The sequence below is a fragment of the Pectinophora gossypiella genome, chromosome 17, assembly GCF_024362695.1.
Source record: "Pectinophora gossypiella chromosome 17, ilPecGoss1.1, whole genome shotgun sequence".
NCBI lineage: Eukaryota > Metazoa > Arthropoda > Insecta > Lepidoptera > Gelechiidae > Pectinophora > Pectinophora gossypiella.
The window spans coordinates 12,536,436-12,560,656 of NC_065420.1; the positions used below are offsets into that span (position 1 = coordinate 12,536,436).

Genomic DNA, 24,221 nt, shown 5'->3' on the forward strand with positions numbered 1-24,221 from the left:
GCCGAACTTTCTTCGAACTGCGACGGAATAATTATGAATACTCTTTGCTTTAGCAAACTACGTAGGTAGAGATAAACATGATTTGGGGATTATTCTTGTTACCACTTAAAAGCTTCCAGTAGCCGTGGTAGCACAGTTAAAAAAACGCTTGAGGTCCCAGGTTCGAATCCCGGCACGGACCAGTGATTTTCGAATTCGTTTTCGAATCCTATGTTTGGATCATAAATGATTGTGACGCGCTCAATGGTGAAGGAAAACAACATGAGGAAACCCTCACTGTTCACATATTCTGTCACAACCACGGAATAGATCACAAATCACAACCCACCCACTCTTCCGTAAAATAATAGGTAATTGATATCACTTGCGGTGAAAGAACACGTCGAAAAGAAGCTCATGGCTTTCGAGAAAATGTAGACATGCGGCAGCGAAAAATCGCTGCGTTTATTGGTCGAAGCCCTATAATTATAATATAATTCATTGTCATGCAGACCTTGCTGAAGATGATAGCAGTGTCAGACTTTGGAATAATACTTACTTAATAAAAAAAATATCCGTAGCCACCAATATTGTCTACCGGTTGAAGTCGCATCGGAGTCGGCCATAAGATCACGCTAGGCAGCGAAAACCAAACCGCAGGAGTTGAGAAACGAATCGCTCAGGCGTGGGTAGCCTTCGGCGCCAACGCAAGTAGGGGAAGGCTGGGCAAAGTGAATACCCCGGGCAAAGCGAATACTCCCCACTACTCCTAAAATATTAGATGTTAATTCAACACACCACTACTATTACGTCGGGCCATCTTGGTTTAATACGCGGCAAACATCGAACCGAGGGGTCGCGTCGTGTCCCGTCCGCGGAGTGGAGATTTATGTTTTCGTAAATAAAAGATTGATTTTACGCGGTAAGTACATTGATTAATTCTCCTATATTGCTAGTTCTTGATTCTTAGGAATGTCTTAATTCAGTAGCATACCAAAATAGGTTTTTATGGTATATTTAACAGAAAGTCAGAATTATTCGTTTTTGCATGAAATGTGTTAACCTCAAAATTTACCTAGTGGGGCAAAGTGAGTAGGGCAAAGTGGATACCATATCCACTGATGACTTATTATCTAAAAAGGTCTTTTACTTGTTTCAGATGACGAATAAATATAAAAAAAAACTGTTTTCACCGAAGATTAGGAAAATATATATAAAAGAAGACGGTAAACTAATTGAAAATTGGATTCGATGTGACATTTGTCAACAATGGTGTCACGAAAATTGTTCTACTTTTGATGGCACTTAAGGGTATACCTGTGACAATTGCCAATCTTAATTTTATAATTTTATGGTCAATAAAAGTTATCGTTTCAGTTTATCAAAGTTATTTCTATATTTTCAGAGACTGATTATGAGTATTCACTTTGCCCAAGTGCTGTATCCGCTTTACCCGGGGTACCGGGCAAAGCGAATACAATCGTATTTTTTTTTATTTTAACTGCAGTTGATTATTGTTTAAATATTCTTGGTTACTGATGTTGGTATTCGTAAGAGCAATAAATAAAGACTAATTTGTGATAATTATTTTGTTTTTGTATTGTAAACCTTTTCTGCTATAACCTTAAATACCTTAAGGTATCCACTATGCCCGGCCTTCCCCTATATTACGTAACAAGATGTCCATGCACTTAAAATGAAGAGTCTTTGAGCAATGTGTTCTGCCAGTATTCGCATACGGAGCCGAGACCATGACTCTAACTGACAAATCCGCAGAGCATCTCCGTGTTGCTCAGAGAGCAATGGAAAGAGCTATGCTCGGCATTTCCTTACGTGACTGGAAGAGAAATACTTGGGTTCGATCGAAGGTTAGGGATGTGATAAAAAATATTGCCGGACGCAAGTGGAGATGGGCGGGACACATTGCTCGCATTAGCAAAGAAAGATGGACCCGGAGATTGTTGGAGTGGCGCCCACGAGCATACACAATACCCAGAGGAAGACCACCAATGAGATGGAACGACGACATCGTGCGGCACGCAGGATATGACTGAATGTCGATAGCCCAAGATCCTCGGAAGTGGAAATACATGGAAGAGGCCTACGTCCAAAATTGGATATGAATTTAAGCTGATATAGATATATATAATAAAAAAGTGACAAAAAGGGAATAAACCAAATACACGTCTAAGTAATTACTTCACTAAACACTGTTTACTTTGAGACTTCAGTTAGGCAACAGTCAAATATTGCTGGGTACTTAAACCTTTGTATTGATATTTCCATTCTATATAACAAGAGAAATTGTGGTCGTAAATGGACTTTCATGCTCTCTGCCTACAATGGGACATTAGCGTGATCTTATATGTATGTACTTAAAAGGCAAAATGTTTGCTGTAGCTTTTTTCCTTGTAGTAACAACAATATGCCTTACCAATGCTATGGAAGATCCGAGAATTCATTTTGTTAAGAGTTTTATAGAAAATGAACAGAAACCGACACATCTTATGTTTCATTTATGCTGGGGGAAAAGTAAGTACTTACCTACTTAATATATACATGACAAGTAAGAAGGTTCTTAAGGGATTCTACACGACGCGGATTTTGCACTGGTGCGCCGCGCGGCGAGACGATGTTCGTGATCAGTTCGGCATCAGCGCATTATAAAGCGTATATTGTATTTCTTCGAGGCAATGACGTCATGGATCGTCTTAGACAGACGTATAAGGCCAATGATGATGATGATGATATTGTATGTACAAGACCTCACCGCTTCAACCTCTGGGTCTTACCTTAGTCTTTAGTAACGCTAAATCATCGTATCCACTAGGCAACAAGTAACGCGCAACAAGTAACGCGCAACACGTAACACTCAACATTTATGGCAACATTGCACAACAGCGCGCGACGTTGCCAGTTGAAGCGCAACAAACAACAGTTTGTTTAGAGAACATCGTTAGTTGAGCATCAATTGTTGTCGAGTACATACGTGACGCGCAACAACACAAGTTCTTTTGGCGACTTGTTGTCGGCGACGGATTTGTATTAGATGGGAAAACAGACCACGATGTTAAACAAAAGTTTCGCGCTAACTTTCAACATGTTGGGCAACATATTGTGCAACACGTTGCGCGCCAAATGTTGCGAAGTGGAAACGTGGCTTAAGGAGTAAGGGAGAGAGCGCGCGGACACGTGTTATGTGGCCCATGATAAGAATTACAATACACGACACAGAATTTGTTGTCTCTGTTTTTTTTTCTTACAGATGTTGCATTGGAACTTGTTAAAGAGATGTCTAAAATAGGAGTCAGGAGTTCCACGACTCTTGAAACTTCCATGTACTTGGACCATGGTTTTTTATGCCTAATAGATCTGGACTGTCCTGATGCTGAAGAAGTTATTTCACATGTAAGTTTGGAAGCCCAAGACAGCAATTATTTTCACATAGGTAGGTACTAGGTGGATTCTGCGAAGAAGGATGACATATGTATGTGAAAGGACAGTGCCGCCATCTTTGCTTTTATGCATAATATTTTTCTTATCTTATAGTTGCCTGAAAGAAATCGCTTTAAGCAATAAACCCGCCACGTGCTAGTTAGGTCACTTTTGTAAGAGACAGAATGATTGTGTCCTTTCTATGATTCTGTTATGGGCGATAGGCTGATCCCTTATCATCATAAGGTTCATGATATCCAGCCTACGACATCGTATCGACAGTGGCTGCAAGTTGTCTCAGATTATTTGTTGATCTGCCCACCCTATTAGGGATTACCTAAAGGGCCTCCTCATCTCACCATAGAGATATCTAATTCCCTCCATTATTAACAGTGATTCCCCGATATCAAGTCAAATAGAAAACGCTTGCATTTCAAATTCTGTGACCCTCAGGCGAAGTCTAAACTTCTCCTACGATCACCATACCGGTGGTTGGCGATCAGCTCAAGGAATAACCGGACAGAAGCGATCCTGGAGAATGCTCCTCTGCTGGTAGACAGTGACTTTGTTCTGGCTGAAACCACTGATGACGGATATCTACTGATTGAACGTAAGTATTGCTTATACAGGGTGTTAGTGACATCGCCGTTATGTCGCCCGTTACCATAGAACGGTAACTCTGGCTATCTGGGAACTGACATCAGTAAACCAAAATTATTAAATTCTCAAACATTTATGTACTTTTTTCTAAAAAAAAAAAGAACTCTCAGGGTCCTGTGCCGATGTTTTTCTTGCAGCAGAAGTTTTAGGCGGATGAGGCGTTCGTTATGCAAAAAATGACGATTCAAAGTGTAACTATGTTAACTGCTGAATAAAGATATTTTTGAATTTGAATGAGAGTCCAGTGTCAGATCGGAGTCTTTATTAAAACCAACATCCTCACATCAGTGTCATCAGTCCACAGGCCGTCGTCAACAATGCCCATTGTGTTCACACCTCGAGGGCACTACAACGGGACGTTAACAGACACCAGGCCCCACCGGAGTTTATTCCGACGTCGTCGTGACGTCATGGGACACCCGCTTACCATGTCCACAGTTATCCAGGATAGCAACTCCACTCAGGAACACTTACCCAAGGAGGATAGATTGTAAGTTATGATGATGGTTTATGTATCGGAATAGTTAAATTGACACATCATGAAAATAATCAGATCAATGCTCACCTTGAATGTATGAATGTATGGACCTAGGAATAAGTTGGCGGATTTATTTAGAGCCGTGGTAATACTGTTTGTAGAACGTTTGCCTCTCACTTTGAGGTCGCAGTTTCGAATCCAGCACAGGCCCAAACCAATGATTGTCGAATTTGTTTTCGAATTCATGTTTGGATTATAAATTATTATCACGTGCCCAGCAGTGAAGGAAAACATCGTGAGAAAGAAACCCACATTCCCAAAAAATGCAATTTAGGAGGTAAGTGACCTAAACTATATTGGGCTGGTTTTCCCTCCGCGGGTTGGAAGGTCAAACAGGCAGTCGCATCTGTAAAAAACCGGATCTGTCAAATTTTCAGGTTAGGTAAGCGGACCCTGTGAAAAACGGGATATCGCTAGGGAGATGATGCTGTTGGTGGTTATCTAAATCTGCCGATTTAGATATGGTGCCCTATTATTCCTATCAGAGGACCAAGCAGCAGAACGCCAGTGGAGTGTTGCGGACTACTGTGTTGTGTTTTTACTTTATCTAGGGAGCCAGAATACGATGCTATCACGAAGATAAACTGGAGCGTCGTCAAACTTGGGTTCCTGATGCTGAACGCGACGCCTCGATATCTGTTCAGTCACCGCTGGGGGTTCGAGGTCAACGGGACCTGGTCTGGTATGATTGATGATATCAACTCTGGAAGGGCTGATGTTGGTATGTATATCAGTATATATTTATTTGTTTACCTACAAGTATAGGGGATGTTAGTGACATAGTAACGAAAACTTTGAGGGATGATTTAGACCATGATTCTGAGTTGATATCAAATGAAATTTTCCGTCGCAAAAGAACGGAACGGATTTTTCACGACAGACGACATGAAAATCCACTTGATATCAACCCACAACCATGGTCTGAACCATGCTACTCAGAATTTGTTGCGATGTCACTAACACTCTATCTACTTGTATGTAATTTCCCATCGCAAAAGCATACAATTGAAAATAATATAAAAATACACAAAAAATACTTGAACTTTGCGACGATAAATTCCACTTGATTTTAGCTCAGAATCATGGTCTGAATCATTCCCCTCAGTATTCGTTACGATGTCACTAACACCAGTATTTACGAATATTATAGACTTACTGTCAATAGAATTAGGTATACCTTCTTAATTTTACTTGCCGTGGGCCTTAGCTAAGTTGCAAATTATTAGGACAATCATCAGCAGTAAAGATATTTTTTTTATTGAATTTACAGCTAGCGAAGAGAAGTCCCCTTAGGGACGTAGTGGGACGTATTATAGGTTGTTTATCCTATGTTAATATTCTTTGATTGCTAAATAAACATTATTAACACCTACCTGCCTACTCAAGAGTATGATTTCCTTCCTCACAGGTACAAACTGCTTCGTGAAAGTAGACCGACTCGCAGTGGTGGTATTCACGGATAACCTGACCCCCTTCCACGTGCGCTTTATCTTCCGCCAGCCCCCCCTCTCGTACGTGACTAACATCTTCTCCCTCCCCTTCTCTATGGGCGTGTGGATCGCTCTGGTCATCTGCTCCATCGCCGCCACCGGTGGTATTTATGCTGCCACCAAGTGGGAAACTAAGCTCCGGAAGGTAAGTGGTAAAAACATAAAAGGTAATTATTTAATTGTACGTTTTTATAGAAGTCGGGGCGGAGACTGCATTGTTGCATCTTTAATGATAATACCGCCATAACGTTGATCAGCAATTTTCTTAGTTGTGTTTCTGTAAGTTTGTAAACCTCTCTTGAACGTTGATTGTTCTAGACCCCTAACCAACTGGATGGGACTGTTGGAGACGCGTTATTATTGACCATGAGTGCTGTAAGTCAACAGGGTTGCGTCATGGAACCAACCAAAGCTTCAGGTAAGGCATTAGCGGTTATGTACTCCTGGAGCACTAACCGGTGTAACCAAATAGGTGGTGAGCCGTATCACTGTCTATAATGGTCAAGTCAACTGTGTTAGTTACAACTGCACTTAGATAAATTAAAAACTCATTGGTGCAAGTCCGGTACTGGAGTACTACTACCCCAATTGGGATATAGTCGTGAGTTTATTGTATGTGTCTTTCTAATACCTCCTGAACAACCTCAGGTCGCATAATGGTGCTGGTGCTGTTCCTGACGCTGATGGCGCTGTATGCTGCGTACTCAGCCAATATAGTCGTGCTGCTACAGGCTCCATCCAATACCATACGAACTCTGGCGCAGCTGGAACAATCTAAGATCAAGCTCGCTGCCAATGATGTTGACTACAATCACTTCGTTTTCAAGGCAAGGAGCTTTTGGTATCTGCCACCTTCATTTGTTAACAGCCATTCCTTGGAAAGTACACAAAATTTTGCTGAACGGGTACTTATTCAAAACGTTTTTTCGATTCTGTCTCGCACCACCCAAATCCCCTGGTAGTTGTGGCTTTCTATACGAGCACAAGATTTCCTCAAGTAGCTTAAATGGATCCAAGTACTTACATAAGTAATTAATTTTTAGTTATACAATAAAGACCCAGTACGCTATGAAATATGCAAGAGAGTTGATCCTGAGAAAGGCGTGAAGCAGTTTTATGACATCAATGAAGGAATTGAAAGAATCAGAAAGGTAAATACTTACTTTTTGTTTGGAGCACTTTATTATCTAACGCTTGCTAAAGTTTTATTGGATTAATTTGAGAAGGTAAGCCCACTTCCTTCCAATTTTGTGTCAGTTTCATCGATTCTTGAAGTACAACCCCAGCTTAATTGCATTGCGATTATTTGAGATTCACTGCGTTGTGATTTTCATTCTGAACTTAAAGGAACCTTTATAAGTCATGATCCTACCGGATAATTCGATCAGTCTTATCAAGAGCATATTATTATTAACCACCTTAGTCCAGAAAAATAACTTCATAATATATAACATAGCACCATGCTATAGTATAATTACACTAACCCTTCGGCAGCAATGTTTTTCCAGAAAAAGTACCTACCTCTTGTCATAATTATTTCCCCTGGTAGTCGCGGCTTCTGAATACATCCCGCTTAGGGACGGTACCGAAAAGAATCGACGCCCGAAGGGCGTAGTATACGATCCCGACGACGCGATTATAGCCATAGAGGCAGCCAATCAGCTCGCGACAACAAACACTTCAGAACCCCGATAACGACCCCGCCGGCGTGGTCGACGGTTTTCCTCATTCACCGCTTACGGTTATCGATCCACTAGGGTCGATTAATTCTTTCAAATATTATTCCCTCAGACGACGCCCTGAGCCGAGGTTCGCGCCCAACTCGCTCAGGTCTGTTGTCTTAAATTTTACACCGGGTGAGAACCCTCAGTGCTTCCTATTTGTCCGATCAAGTAGTTAATGCCATTTGCGGCAAATCTACAATAAGTCACGTCAAAAATAAATCATTATCATCATCTATCCTCAGGGTCTGTTCGCATTCCACTCGATCGTGGAGCCGGTGTACAGCCGCATCGAGAATACCTTTCTGGAGAATGAGAAGTGTGACCTCATGGAAATAGACTTCATGAACGAGTTCGATCCCTTCACTCCTGTGAAGAAGGACTCGCCTTATTTGGAGTTGTTGAGAGTTGTGTTAGTATACCATGTGGTTTCCAGGTAGTTTTAGGAGGATTTGAATTTGAGCTTATAGATGTGAAATGGTATAGTCTGGTGATGTAATGTTGACACGCTCGGTCTCTGTGGTCCAGTGGTTGAGCGTTGTGCTCACGATCCGGAGGTCCGGGTTCGAATCCCGGTGGGGACATAACACAAATATCACTTTGTGATCCCTAGTTTGGTTAGGACGTTACAAGGTGATCGCCTGATTATCCGAAAGTAAGATAATCTGTGCATCGGAAGGCTAATGTAAGTGAGTAATCGTTACATGAGCCATACCTTAAACACACAGACCTTCTCACTCACTCACACAAACACCCTCAAACACCCACATACTGACCCTCACTTCACACTACACACAGACGTCTTACTCTTAGTGATCTGTTGGGGCAGGTGGATATTTATTTTAGGAGCATTGCCCATGCAGGAGGGTTAAAAATAATAATAACGACATACAATAATTTTACCCCTGGTGCTTTCCACCACGGGGGTGATTCCCAAGCACCAACACCACAGTCTGAAAATGCTAGGTCTCTCTAGCAACGCTTGTCATCATGCAGAAAGCAGCCATACTTAACACCTGTCGGATGTAGTCATGAGACTGAACGCACAGATACATAATTATTATAACCTCCTTCCAGTGGCACTTGGTCTGTGACCCGTGTTTCTGGTAAATACCCTCCGAAAGAGGAGATAAACTACACTTAAAAAAAAATCTTTACGAGTATTTCCCACTACAACTGAACATAAAGAAAATACCAATGTAGGTAGATGACAGTGCTAAGTACAAAATTTATCAACTATGTCCCGTTATGGCGGACTGGTGCCCGACCCAGGCAGTAAGCCTGTGTTAAGTCACCAGGTCTCAGCCCCTGGCCGCGGTGTGCGACATAATTTAGTAATACAATTGATAAGACTACACATCAAACCCTATTTGACATTTCTTGGCGTTGCGCACTTACTTGTATATGCGCAGGTGTCAAATTGCAGTTAGTACTTATTGCTTTTTAGATGAATTGCTTATAAGTGACCCCCCTGGGGGCTAAAAAGGCCACATCAAAGCTCAATTCATCTAAGAAAGAGATATTGCTATTTGACATTTGTTTGCATTGCGCACTTACTTTTATATGCGCAAATGTCAAATTGCAATATTGCTTTCTTAGATGAATTACTTCGATGTGGCATTTTTAGCCACCCTGATCTCCTTACAGCTTCAAGCAGATCCGCGAATTCGGCGTCCAATCAGCTCTGAACCGTAGGCTGCAGACGCCCAAGCCAAACTGTGCGGAGCAGGGTGCTGCGTTCAGCAGCGTGGGGCTTCTGGACCTGAAGCCGGTCATCTTCCTGATGCTGTACGGCATTGCATTGTCTATAGTCATCGTGTGTGTTGAGATCCTTGTGCATTGGTTGTGAGTATTTTCATTACGTTCCTTAAAATCAATATATAGATGGCGTTGTACAGCTTAAAGGTGATAATTGTCTGTTTTATTTGTTTGTACATCATTATACCAAAATACAATATAATGGCAGATGAATGACTTATATAAAAATAATTGTAGCTTGATATTTGGATCAGATTATGTATAGAATTATGTTGCTATCTATATTGCTCCTCTTTATGTTGATCAGAATAATAATGGGTGGAAGATGTGTTGTGCCTGGGTGTAATAAAAAGGGTCATTATTTATACCCAAAAACAAAGATAAAAGATGCATACCTATGCATCTTACCTATACCTATGTCTGTTATGCATGAAATGAATTAAATGAAGGAAAATCTGTACAGCGCCATCTATATTGCTTTTGGTTAACGTAGCCTGGAAAGTCCCTCATTCTGTGGACTCCGGTTTATTTATTAATGAAAAGTGTCGTCAGTCAAGCAAACGTTTTATATTCCAATATAAAACCCTATGACCCATCATAGGTTCAAGTTAACTATGTAGGTTGTCTATCAATTACCTAGGTCTACATACGAGTAGGGACTATTGAGAATCTGAGTGCACGGTAGTGCCCCCGCCCAGACGAGCAAAGCGAAGCGTAAGGTCAGGACACTATCTACGTTTTCTCGAAACGTTACGTCCATTGTTTGAACCCTCATAATTTTGTTTAACTGGTAAACGTACAAAATTCCCTGTTGTCTTACTAGTAAGACGGAAATTCCCAATAGTTCAACTGGTAAGACTACACGGTAAGACAACTGGGAAAAGGGTATTTTCTGATCTTCTTATTGAACATTTGGTAAGGTCGGAAACCTACTTATTATCTGTGATACTCGGAAAATGTACTGTATCACCATAGAATAAGGAATAATGCTGCTTATCACTAAAACGTATAAGTAACTAATAGCACTAAGTATACTTACTATAAATACTATTTCTAAATCTGTTTTTTACTGTACTGTTTACAAACATAAAGTAAAAGTAAGAGCTAACCCAATGAGTCTTATTACTTAAAAATAAAATAAAATAAATAAATTATTATTTTTATTAATACTACTAACATAGCATCACGCCTATATCCCCGAAGGAGTAGGCAGTGGTGTGTAGTACACCCACTTCTCGCCAACACTAATATTATGCAAAATTTTATGTCAATCTACAATTAATTATTTTTTTATTTCAGAATCCAGCGGCGTAAAAAGCCAAGCTACAACTTTGCCAAATAAATATCATTATTTCGGGAATTTTAGTTTTAAGTAGTAGCTATAAAATAAATATAGGTGATGTACGGGTAAGGTACTATAATACCAACTTACCATAATCTTGGGAATTATTATGAGATATTTATTCCTTAGACGATTTAAGAATATTTTTGCGCTTTGATTTTAGAATCATAGAATGGGGTAATTCCTGTTCAGCGCATCCTTGCCGCAAGGTTGGCGCCTCTCGCTTCAGTTGGCCGGAGTGAGATGGTGGCTGATTTCGATTAGGGACCCAAACCTACGGGGTATAACGTAGAACCCTTGCCCAGGGATACGGGTAAATACCTCAACGGTTGCAGAGGCGGTGATGGGAACCATCGGTACGGAAATGCAGGACGGAAGAAGCGAGTCACAGAGGCTGTAACCTGGAACCTGACAGAGGGCAACAGTAACTATCAATACTATTCAGAGGCGAAGGACAGGAGTCCTAGTACGGCTTGGGCGCCATCCTACTCGCGACAGAGTACAGGGGGGCTAAAATGGCCACTTTAGCAATCTATCTAAATCCAAATCGTTTCCTGAATTCCGAAGATTACTCAAGCAATTCTGCTATTTTTGGTAAAATGGTCGCATTCTTTAAGGGATCTGCAACAATTCAATTCATCTGCTGAATCAGATTACACGCATTTATAAACCTTACTATTAAACCGTAACTTTAGCGAAATTTTACCGGTAAATTTTAAACTATTTATTAAAATTATTTGAACAAGGTGTACATTAAAAATGTGTTTAAATGTATTAAGGAAACATATTTATCTATAAAAGATACTAATAAAAATCAAAACACCGAATACTAACAGTCTTAATACAAAACAAAGACTAAGAGATAAACTATGTTTAAAATATAATCCGTGTACGAAAGAAGTCCCGAAGGCCGCGGCGCTACTGTCGCAGATTCTGCATAGAATTATTATGACTTGTCAAGTTAGTTTCATTAAAATCCGCCGACTTCTTTCTTGGCGCGAAATACTATTTCAAACCTAGTTTATTTTTAGTTTGTGTTTTGTAGTAACACTGTAAATTTTTATTATCATTTTCTTTAATTGGAATAATTATATTACATATGTAGGGACACACAGTGTATTATTCCTAAAATCGGAGTCGGCAATTCTGTGCGGGCGCAACGGCGCCAACCAGTTGTTTCTTATACCGCGCTCCCTCCACTCGCGTCAGTAGCCTGTTAATTATAATTATTTCAATTGTTAAAGAGCCTAATAAATGTGCAGTGCGTGAACGTTAATCTGACTTCTTCTTTATCTCCTATTAGCCCAAAGTAATAGAACACATAAAAACCTTAAACAAATATTAATATGTCATTGTTTTCAGTTTCATACATTTACGACGGAAAATTCCACTTGATGTCAACTCAGAATCATGTCTGAATAATCCGTCAAAGCTTTCGTTACGATATCACTAACACCCTATAGATATAATTAAAGACGACTTACACCAAGAACAAATTCGAAGTAGACAAAAGTGCATGTACATACCGTCTTATACCTAACAAACATCATTTAAGTTTTGTCCTCCTCCACTACACAAACTGACTGCAAGCTGTAATTATCGTCAATTAAGTCTTAGAATAAACAACAAAACTACGGTCGAGCTTTCTTCGTACTGCGACGGATTAATTATGAATTCTCTTTGCTTTAGCAAACTAGATATCAATATTATTCCCGTTACCACTTAAAAGCCTCCAGTAGCCCAGCTGGAAAATCGCTTGACCCCCACTTTAAGGTCGCAGGATGGAATTACGGACTTTCGAATATATTTTCGAATCCTATGTTTGGATTATAAATTATTGTGACGCGCTCAATGGTGAAGGAAAACAACGTGAGGAAACCCACACTGTTCACATATTCTGTCACAACCACGGAATAGATCACAACCCACCCACACTCAACAATAGGTAATTGATAAATAAGTATCAGCTTTGGAGAAAAAGTAGGCATGCGGCTATTAATTTTCCCTTACTGGGAGCACTCACGCTCCTCATAAAAAAAAACCCTTCGAATTGGAACTTGAAAGGACAGATAGCAGTCAGCTATCCATAATTACAACAGGCACTGCACGACAACTGCGGCGCGCGCGGCAACGACTTACATCGAGGCTTTCGACCAATAGCCGTTCGATATCCATCAGCGTAGATAGCTTTCGCTGCGTTTATTGGTCGAAGCTCTCGATATAATTCATTGTCATGCAGACCCTGCTGAAGATGTTAACAGTGTCAAACTTCGGAATAATACTTAATAAAAAGAGATAAAAAGGGAATAAACCAAATAGACGTCTAAGTAATTAATTCACTAAACACTGCTTACTTTGAGACTTGAGTTAGGCAACAGTCAAACTTGCTGGGTACTTAAACCTTCGTATTGATATTTCCATTCTATAACAAGACAAATTGTGGTCGTAAGTGGTATTTCGTGCAATGGGACATAAGCGTGATCTTACAATATAAGATAATTATATTATGAATCTATGTACTTAAAAGGCAAAATGTTTGCTGTAGCTTTGTTCTTTGTAGTAACAACAATATGCCTTACCAATGCTATAGAAGATCCGAGAATTCATTTTGTTAAGAGTTTTATAGAAAATGAACAGAAACCGACACATCTTATGTTTCATTTATGCTGGGGGAAAAGTAAGTACTTACCTGCTGCCTAATACTTAATATAAATACTTATAACAAATAAGCAGGTAGGTTCTTAGGCGATTCTCACAACGCGGATTTTGCTCCGGTGCAGCGCGTGGCGAGACGATGTTCGTGTTTTAGGCATCAGCGGATTATGTAGCCGACATTGTATGTAAGTACAAGACCTCACCGCTTCAACTTCTGGTTCTTACGGCCGATAAAGCCTCGTAGCCACTACGCAACAATTAACGCGCAACACGTAATGCACAACAGCGCGCGGTTTGTTGTTTGTTTCGAGAGCATCGTTAGTTGAGCATCAATTGTTGTCGAGTGAAGATGTGACGCGCAACTACACGAGTTCCTTTGGCGACTTGTTGTCGGCGACGGATATGTATTAGATGGGAAAACAGACAACGTTGTTAAACAAAAGCTCCGCGCTAACTTTTAACACGTTGGGCAACATGTTGCGAAACATGTTGCGCGCTAAATGTTGCGAAGTGGAAACGTGGCTTAAAGAGTAAGGGAGAGAACGCGTGGACTATATAACTCTCTCACTTAGGCACGTGTTATGAGTTATGTGGCCCATGGTAATAATTACAATACACAACACAGAATTTGTTGTCTATGTTTTTTTCTTACAGATGTTGCGTTGGAGCTTGTTAAAGAGATGTCTACAATAGGAGTCAGGAGTTCCACGACTCTTGAACCTTCTATGTACTTGGACCATGGTTTTTTATGCCTAATAGATCTGGACTGTCCTGATGCTGAAGCAGTGATTTCACATGTAAGTTTGGCAGCCCAAGACAGCAATTTTTTCACGTACTAGGTGGATTCTGCAAAGAAGGATAACATGTGTATGTGTGAAAGGACAGTGCCGCCATCTTTGCTTTTATGCATATTTTTCTCACCTTATGGTTGCCTGGAAGGAATCGCTTAAGCGATGAGCCCGCCACGTGCTAATTAGGTCACTTTTGTAAGTGACGGAATGATTGCATCCTTTCTAATATGATGGACTAATGTTATGGGCGACAGGCTGATTGATCCCTAATCACGGTTCATCATATCCATCTTAGGATTTCGTATTGACAGTGATTACTCGACGTGTCGCTCCCTTCAAGGATAACGTGCTGAGTTTATGTATGTACGCATGAAAGGGCCTCCTCATCTCACCATAGAGATATCTGACTCCCTCCATCATTAACAGTGATTCCCCGATATCAAGTCAAATAGAACACGCTTGCATTTCAAATTCTGTGACCCTCAGGCGAAGTCTAAACTTCTCCTACGATCACCGTACCGGTGGTTGGCGATCAGCTCAAGGAATAACCGGACAGAAGCGATCCTGGAGAATGCTCCTCTGCTGGTAGACAGTGACTTTGTTCTGGCTGAAACCACTGATGACGGATATCTACTGACTGAACGTAAGTATCTATTGATTATACAGGGTGTTAGTGACATCGTAACGAATACCGAGGAGGATGATTCAGACCATACTTCTGAGTTGAGAAGCTGCATTAGTTTAAGGCGGATGAGGCGTTTGTTATGTAAAAAATGACGATTCAAAGTGTAACTATGTTACATGCTGAATAAAGATATTTTTGAATTTGAATAAGAGTGCAGTGTCAGATTGGAGTATTTATTAAAGCCAACATCCTCACATCAGTCCACAGGCCGGCGTCAACAATGCCCATTGCGTTCACTCCTCGAGGGCACTACAACGGGACGTTAACAGACACCAGGCCCCACCGGAGTTTGTTCAGACGCCGTCGTGACGTCATGGGGCACCCGCTTACCATGTCCACAGTTATCCAGGATAGCAACTCCACTCAGGAACACTTACCCAAGGAGGATAGATTGTAAGTTATGATGATGGTTATGATGTATCGGAAAATAGGTAAATTGACACATCAGGAAAATAATCAGATCAATGCTCAGCCTGAATGTATGATTGTATGGACCTAGGAATAAGTTAGCGGATTTATTAGGAGCCGTGGTAGTCCAGTTTGTAGAACGCTTTCCTCTCACTTTGAAGTCGAGTCCAGCACAGGCCCAATCCAATGATTATACATTGTTTTAAGTTTACGCGGTTATTATCATAATGAAAGCACATAATAACGGGTTCTTACCGGACAAAACCAAAGGTCAAGACGACCGTACCCAGGGTTGAACGTCAGCCAGCATTTCTTCCATATCTGAAGGGAGTTACTGATAAGATAGGAAATATTTTAAGTAAATATTTAATAAAAACTATATTTACTCCTTCAAAGAAAATTGCACAGAGTCTACGTTCCCCGAAAGACTGTTTTCCGTTTGAGAGCCCCGGCGTATACAAAATAGACTGTAGTTGTGGTAGTTCGTACATCGGACAAACAAAACGGTCTATTTCTTGCCGGATTAAAGAACATATTAGTGCCATGAAGAAAAACGACGTGCAGAAATCTGCTATAGCTGAGCACGTACTGGAGTCGGGCCCTAACCACTGGATCGAGTTTAACAATCCACAAATATTATCGACAGAACGTCATTACATCCCCAGACTCGTAAAAGAGGCTATTGAAATCAGAAAACATAAAAATTTCAACAGGGAAGACGGGTTCAAGTTGTCGAGTATGTGGAATCCAGTAGTAGGTGTTGTAAAAAGCTTAAAACGGCCTAATGTGGTGAAAAAACGTGAGGACACAATGAGTGCGGTTTGTCGTAGTGAGTTTCGTGCGAGTTCAGATGGTTCCGAACATTCCGGTATCAAAAACATAAACAAGCGGCAGAGAAAGAGGGTAGACAGATATGTCTGCCCGTAGAAAATTATGGATCTACCTACTCCACTCCAATCTCATCAGTCATCCCGTGATCATGGCACTTGCAACAGTGTCGAAATATCGGGAGTCTCATATCCCCATTTAAACGCGGTAAGAACCCGTTATTATGTGCTTTCATTACAATCCAATGATTGTTGAATTTGTTTTCGAATTCGTGTTTGGATCATAAATAATTATCACGTGCTCAGCGGTGAAGGAAAACATCGTGAGAAAGAAACCCACATTCCTTAGAAATACATAGTATGCGATCTAACCTATATAGGGCTGGTTTTCCCTCCGCGGGTTGGAAGGCCAGACAGGCAGTCGCATCTGTCAAAAACCGGACCTGTCAAATCTTCAAGTTAGGTAAGCGGACCCTGTGAAATACGGGATATCACTAGGGAGATGATGATGTTTGTGGTTGTCTAAATCGGCACCATTATTCCTATCAGAGGACCCAAGCAGCAGAACGCCAGTGGAGTATTGCGGACTACTGTCCTGTGTTTTTGCTTTATCCAGGGAGCCAGAATACGATGCTATCACGAAGATAAACTGGAGCGTCGTCAAACTTGGGTTCCTGATGCTAAACGCGACGCCTCGATATCTGTTCAGTCACCGCTGGGGGTACGAGGTCAACGGGACCTGGTCTGGTATGATTGATGATATCTACTCTGGGAGGGCAGATGTTGGTAAGTATATTACTATCTATTTATTTGTTTACCTAAGTATAAAGGGCGTAGTGACGTCACCAAAACTTTGAGGCCATGATTCTGACTTGATATCAAGTGGATTTTCCTGTCGGAAAATCCGTACCATACTTTTGCGAACCATGTTCTGAATTATGCCCCTCAGTATTTGTTACGATAGTACTAACACCTTATCTACTTGTATGTTATTTTCCATCGCAATAGCATACAATTGAAAATAATATAAAAATACTTATTACACAAAAAAATACATGAATTTTAAAAATACTAAACTTCCACTTGATATTAACTCAGAATCATGGTCTGAATTTACGAATATTATGGTCTTACTCTCAATAGCATTAGGTATACCTTCGAAACTTCACTTGCCGTGGGCCTTAGCTAGGTTTCAAATTATTGGGTAGCGATAATTTGTTTTTATTGAATTTACCGCTACTGAAGGGAATTAATTCCGCTTAGGGAGTGGGACGTATTTTAGGCTGTTTATGTTATTTTAATATTTTTTGACTGCTGGATAAACATTATTTAGTTGCTTATGTAAAAACTATTTAAACCTTACCTACTCAAGAATATGATTTCCTTCCTGATAGGTACGAACTGCTTCGTGAAAGTAGACCGACTCGCAGTGGTGGTATTCACGGATAACCTGACCCCCTTCCATGTGCGCTTTATCTTCCGCCAGCCCCCCCTCTCGTACGTGACTAACATCTTCTCCCTCCCCTTCTCTATGGGTGTGTGGGTGGCTCTGGTCATCTGCTCCATCGCCGCCACCAGTGGTATTTATGCTGCCACCAAGTGGGAAACTAAACTTGGGAAGGTAAGTGGTAAAAACATAAAAATTATTTCATTTTTGGGTACGATTTCATAGAAGCGGGGCGGAGACGAGTTGAGATATGCAGGAATCTACTAATCACCGCGAGGGAAAAGCGTCTTCTCTCTTGGTCTCACATACGCTGTCATTGTTTGATTCCTAACGTCTCCGCTTCATTAGAAACCCATTTTTTGGACCGGTAGCTAGCGGCAGATACAATTCCATTCTTTTCTATCCTCCGACGCACTTCTCCATCTTAGAAGCTAAACAGGGTGTTAGTAACATCGTAACAAATACTGAGGGGGATGATTCAGACCATGATTCTGAGTTGATATCAAGTGGATATTTTAGTTTGCGTTCCATACTTTTGCGACAGAAAATTCCACTTGATATCAACTCAGAATCATGGCCTGAATTATTCCTCAAAGTTTTCGTTACGATGTCACTAACACCCTTGACATTGATTGTTCTAGACCCCTAACCAACTGGATGGGACTTTTGGCGACGCGCTATTATTGACCATGAGTGCTGTAAGCCAACAGGGCTGTGTCATGGAACCAACCAAAGCTTCAGGTAAGGCATTAGCAGTTACATACTCCTGGAACACTAACCGGTACCGCCTCAGTGCGACCTCTATATTCATCCACATAACATAAGCTCACGACAATATACCAATTGAGGTAGCTAAAGGTACATCCATCGCAAGATGAACTAAGTACCTACCTAGGCTACACCGAACTTTCAGAGCACCAACATAATAGGCGGTGAGCCGTATCGCCGCCTATAATGGTCAAGCCAAATGTGTTAGTGAAAACTGCACTTAAGATAAATTAAAAACTCATTGGTGCAAGTCGGGTACTGGGGTTCTACTACCCCAATTGGGATATAGTCGTGAGTTTATTGTATCTGTTTTCTAATACCTCCTGAACAACCTCAGGTCGCATAATGGTGCTGGTGTTGTTCCTGGCGCTGATGGCGCTGTATGCTGCGTACTCAGCCAATATAGTCGTGCTGCTGCAGGCTCCATCCACCACCATACGAACCCTGGCGCAGCTGGCACAATCTAAGATCACGCTCGCTGCCAATGATGTTGACTACAACCACTTTATTTTCAAGGCAAGGACCTTTTGGTATCTGCCGCCTTCATTTGTTAACCGCCATTCCTTAGAAAATACACAACATTTCGCTGAACGGGTATCGTAATTGGTATCTGCCAATTTCGTCTCCTAACGGTCATTCCTTGGTAATTGGACAACATTCTGCTTAATGTATAGCTTTCGTAATATATCTGCCATCTTCATTTTCTAACCGTCATTCCTAATAAAATTCACAACATTTTGCTGAACAGGAGGGGGGGGGGGTAAAAGACCACATCGAAGCAATGTGCGCAATGCAAACAAATGTCAAATAGCAATATTGCTTTGTTAGAAAAATTGCAACAATGCGGCCTTTTTAGACTTTTTGTGAGAAACTTATAACAGATTATCTTCATCTTTCAACCGTGCACATTTTTCTAAACTCAAATAGTTAATGGACTCAAGAACTTACGTAAGTATTTAATTTTCAGTTATACAATAAAGACCCAGTGCGCTATGAAATATGCAAGAGAGTTGATCCTGAGAAAGGCAATAAGCAGTTTTATGACATCAATGAAGGAATTGAAAGAATCAGAAAGGTAATACTTACCTTTTGTCTGGAGCACAGTACTTACATACATAATACAGATTTTATTTCTTCCAATTTTGTATCAGATTCATCGATATTTGACGTATAACCCCAGCGATTGTTGTGATTTGCTGAAAATATGAACTCCCCACTCCCGATGTGTCAAGCTTTTATAAACTACAAAATTGCAACACTGTGTTTGAGATTGCCTAGCAGTATAATTATGGTGGTTTGTCGATTGGTACTAATATGTGAACCCAAATAAGTAATGTTCTGTCAAAATACGAACAAAACCTCATGGCACACATGTTAGGGAAAAGAAGGGAAAAGATCAAATTTAAAAATCGATTTCGTTAAAAAAATAAACGTTCTATAATTTGATTACGTTGCGCATGTTAGCAGTGCTGGTCTCAGTCTACTTACGACACATTCTGAACTTAGAGGAACCTTTATAAGTCCTAATTCTACCGCATAATTCGATCAGTCTTATCAAGAGCATATTTTTATTAACCACATTAGTCCAGAAAAAGTAACTTCATAATATATAACATAGCACCATGCTATAATATAATTACACTCACCCTTCGTCAGCAATGTTTTTCCAGAAAAAGTACCTACCTCTTGTCTACCTCATATCTCTTGGACGGTACCGAAAAGTATCGACGCCCGAAGGACATAATATACGATCCCGACGACGCGATTACTCTAGCCATAGAGGCGGCCAATCAGCTCACGACAACAAACACTTCAGAATCCCGATAACGACCCCGCCAGTGTCGACGTTTTTTCTCATTCACCGTTATCGATCCACTAGGGTCGATTAATTCTTTAAAATATTATTTTCTCAGACGATGTCCTGAGCCGAGGTTCGCGCCCAACTCCCTCAGGCCTGTAGTCTTAAATTTTGTACCGGGTGAGAGCCCTCAGTGCTTCTCATTTGTCCGATCAAGTAGTTAAGCCATTTGCGGCAAATCTACAATAAGTCACATCCAATATAAACCATTATCATCATCTATCTTCAGGGTCTGTTCGCATTCCACTCGATCGTGGAGCCGGTGTACAGCCGCATCGAGAATACCTTTCTGGAGAATGAAAAGTGTGACCTCATGGAAATAGACTTCATGAACGAGTTCGACCCCTTCACTCCTGTGAAGAAGGACTCGCCTTATTTGGAGTTGTTGAGAGTTGTGTTTGTATACCATTTGATTACCAGGTAGTTTTAGGTGGATTTGAATTTTAGCTTATAGATGTGAAATGGTATCGCTTGGTGATATAATGTGGACACGCTCGACCTCTGTGGTCCAGTGGTTGAGCGTTGGGCTTATGATCCGGAGGTTCCGGTTTCGAACCCCAGAGGGGACATATCACAAAAATCACTTTGGGATCCCTAGTTTGGTTAGGACATTATAGGCTGACCACCTGATTGTCCGATAGTAAGATAAATAATCCGTGAGCCATGTCAGGGGCCTTTGGGGGCTCAATAGTAACAGAGATGATGAGGTTGGTAATTCACCGCACTACACACACGGTAGAATAAGAAGTCCTGTTCGAGACAGATATCAAAAATATTGCTAGGTGATTAGCACACAAACCCTCACTTCACGCTACACACAGACTTCTTTCTCTTACTGAACCTGTTGGGGCAAGTGGATATTTATCTAGGAGAGTTGACCATACAGGGTTAAAGGGCTACAGCAAACTCTATTTAACATTTCTTGACGTTACGCACTTACTTTCATGTGCGCAAGTGTTAAATTGCAGTACGTACTTATTGCTTTTAGGGACGGTACTGAAAAGTATCGGCGTCCGAAGGACGTAATATACGATCCCGACGATCCGATTACTCTAGCCATAGAGGCAGCCAATCAGCTCGCGACACTAAACACTTCAGGTCCCCGATACCGACCCCGCCGGCGTGGTCGACGATTTCCCTCATTCAGCGCTTATCGCTATCGACCCACTAGGGTCGATTAATTCTTTCAAATATTTTTCCTCTCAGACGACGCCCTGAGCCGAGGTTCGCGCCCAACTGGGCACCCTCAGGCCTGTTGTCTTAAACGTTGTACCGGGTGAGAGCCTTCAGCGCTCCCCATTTGTCCGGCCAAGTAGTTAATGCCATCTGCGGCAAATCTACAATAAGTCACGTCAAAAAAAAAAAAACTTATTGCTTTTTAGATGATTTGGGTTGTGTACTACGTTCAAAATAAATTATGAAATTCTAAACTAACGAAAAACATTTTCTTTTTCCTGTTTAACTTATTTACTTACTTACTTATGAATTTTATCAAGAAATCCATAATAATAAGTTCGACATTTTATCACGTTTTTCTATGACGTCACAGTGTGCTTTTGCATACAAATTCCATAGTAATTTTGTGTTTTATACGTTTACTGAAAAGTAACTGATTTGACTAGTTGGAAACTAGCCTACTACTAAGTGACCCCCCTGCCTGATCTCCTTACAGCTTCAAACAAATCCGCGAATTCGGCGTCCAATCAGCTCTGAACCGTAGGCTGCAGACGCCCAAGCCAAACTGTGCGGAGCAGGGCGCCGCGTTCAGCAGCGTGGGGCTTCTGGACTTGAAGCCGGTCATCTTCCTGATGCTGTACGGCATTGCGTTGTCTATAGTCATCGTGTGTGTTGAGATCCTTGTGCATTGGTTGTGAGTATTTTCATTAATAAGAGACTTTCCAGGCTACGTTCCTGAAAAGCGATACAGATGGCGCTGTACACATTTTTCTTCGTTGAACCTTCTGATTTCGTGGATAACAGACATATGCATCTTTTATTTTTGTTCTTGGGTATCTACGAATACGTTAGGCTCACGATCTGGAGGTCCGGGTTCGATTCCCGATGGGGACATTGTCGAAATCACTTTGTGAGACTGTCCTTTGTTTGGTAAGGACTTTTCAGGCTTGAATCACCTGATTGTCTGAAAAAGTAAGATGATTCCGTGCTTCGGAGGGCACGTTAAGCCGTTGGTCCCGGCTATTAGCCGTAAAAACACCTCCACCAACCCGCATTGGAGCAGCGTGGTAGAGTATGCTCCGTACCCCCTCCGGTTGATTGAGGGGAGGCCTGTGCCCAGCAGAGGGACGTATATAGGCCGTTTATGTATGTTATGTAGTGTCGTCAGTCAAACAAATGTTTTAACTTGGGTCATAGATTCAAGTTAACTATGTAGGTTGTCTATCAATTACCTAGGTCTACATACGAGTGGGACTATTGAGAATATGGGGGCACAGTAGTGCCCCCGCCAAGACGAGCAAAGCGAAGCGTAAGGTCAGGGCACAACGTTACGTCCATTTTTTGAACCCTACAAAATTTCCTGTGGTCTTACCAGTAAGAAGGAAATTCCCAATAGTTCAACTGGTAAGACTATACGGTAAGGCAACTGGGAAAAGGGGTATTTTCTGATCTTCTTATTGAACATTTGGTAAGGTCGGAAACCTACTTATTATCTGTGATACTCGGAAATGTACTGTATCACCATTGAATAAGGAATAATGCTGCTTATCACTAAAACGTATAAGTAACTAATAGCACTAAGTATACTTACTATAAATACTATTTCTAAATCTGTTTTTTACTGTACTGTTTACAAACATAAAGTAAGATATTATGCTAACCCAATGAGTCTTGTTACTTAAATATGAAATAAAATAAATAAATAATTATGAATACTACTAACATAGCATCACGCCTATATCCCCGATGGAGTAGGCAGTGGTGTGTAGTACACCCACTTCTCGCCAACACTAATATTATGCAAAATTTTATGTCAATCTACAATTATTATTTTTTTTTATTTCAGAATCCCGCGGCGTAAAAAGCCAAGCTACAATTTTAACAAATAAATATCATTATTTCGGGAAAATTTTAGTTTTTGAGTAGTAGCTATAAAATAAATATAGGTGAGGTACTACGGGTAAGGTACTATAATACCAACTTACCATAATCTTGGGAAGTATCTAGTAGCTATTTATTCCTTAGACGATTTAAGAATATTTTTGCGCTTTGATTTTAGAATCATAGAATGGGGTTATTCCTGTTCAACGCTTCCTTGCTTGTGTATAACGTAGAACATGCCCAGGGATACGGGTGAAGACCTAAACGGTTGCAGAGACGGAGAAAGGATCCATCGGTACGGAAATGCAGGACGGAAGGGGCAAGTCACAGAGACTGTAACCTAGAACTAGAGGGCAGCAGTAGCTGTCAATACTATTCAGAGGCGGAGGACAGGACTCCTAGTACAGCTTGGGCGCCATCCCACTTGCGTCAGACAGAGTACTGAAAAGCGGAAGGCGAGAAGGAAACCACTGCCCTATTTTTCCCTAAAAAGTAGCACGGAGAATGCTACATCGCCAAGAGCGTGGCTCTAAATTAGTGATGATAATAAATAATAAAAAGCTATCCTTTTGTATGTTTTTTATTTAATTAATAGGTATATTACTGGCATTTTGAAAGTCAAAACTATCAGTAACAAAATTTGTATAAATTCTGTAATTTTAATATAAATACGCAAATTAAAATAAAGATCTCCCTTCGGAACTTAAATAAGTATTTTGTATTTATTTTTATTGTACAATTCCTTAACTCACATACTTAATATCCCGTCACTGATACTTATTAAAAAATGTACATAAAAAAA

The 24,221-nt window shown here is 40.8% G+C and overlaps 1 protein-coding gene across 1 annotated transcript; it reads left to right on the plus strand.

Moving 5' to 3' along the window:
- The first annotated feature begins 1,924 nt into the window (after window positions 1-1,924).
- LOC126374640 (glutamate receptor 1-like) lies at window positions 1,925-23,741 on the plus strand. Its single transcript, XM_050021330.1, has 12 exons — window positions 1,925-2,009; window positions 3,245-3,387; window positions 3,868-4,024; window positions 4,372-4,564; window positions 5,164-5,333; window positions 6,021-6,247; window positions 6,421-6,520; window positions 6,751-6,920; window positions 7,146-7,253; window positions 8,069-8,235; window positions 9,471-9,668; window positions 23,385-23,741. The coding sequence occupies exons 1-12, from the start codon at window positions 1,925-1,927 to the stop codon at window positions 23,425-23,427; spliced, it is 1,761 nt and encodes a 586-aa protein (XP_049877287.1). The 3' UTR covers window positions 23,428-23,741.
- The last annotated feature ends 480 nt before the right edge of the window (window positions 23,742-24,221 follow it).

What these genes read in the sequence shown, in the direction of transcription:
- LOC126374640 (XM_050021330.1), top strand. Translation starts at nt 1,925, where the DNA reads ATGGACCCGGAGATTGTTGGAGTGGCGCCCACGAGCATACACAATACC. An exon ending in GAATTGAAAGAATCAGAAAG is followed by an intron (nt 7,254 to 8,068) that starts GTAAATACTTAC and finishes ATCTATCCTCAG; the next exon opens with GGTCTGTTCGCATTCCACTC. An exon ending in TTGGAGTTGTTGAGAGTTGT is followed by an intron (nt 8,236 to 9,470) that starts GTTAGTATACCA and finishes ATCTCCTTACAG; the next exon opens with CTTCAAGCAGATCCGCGAAT.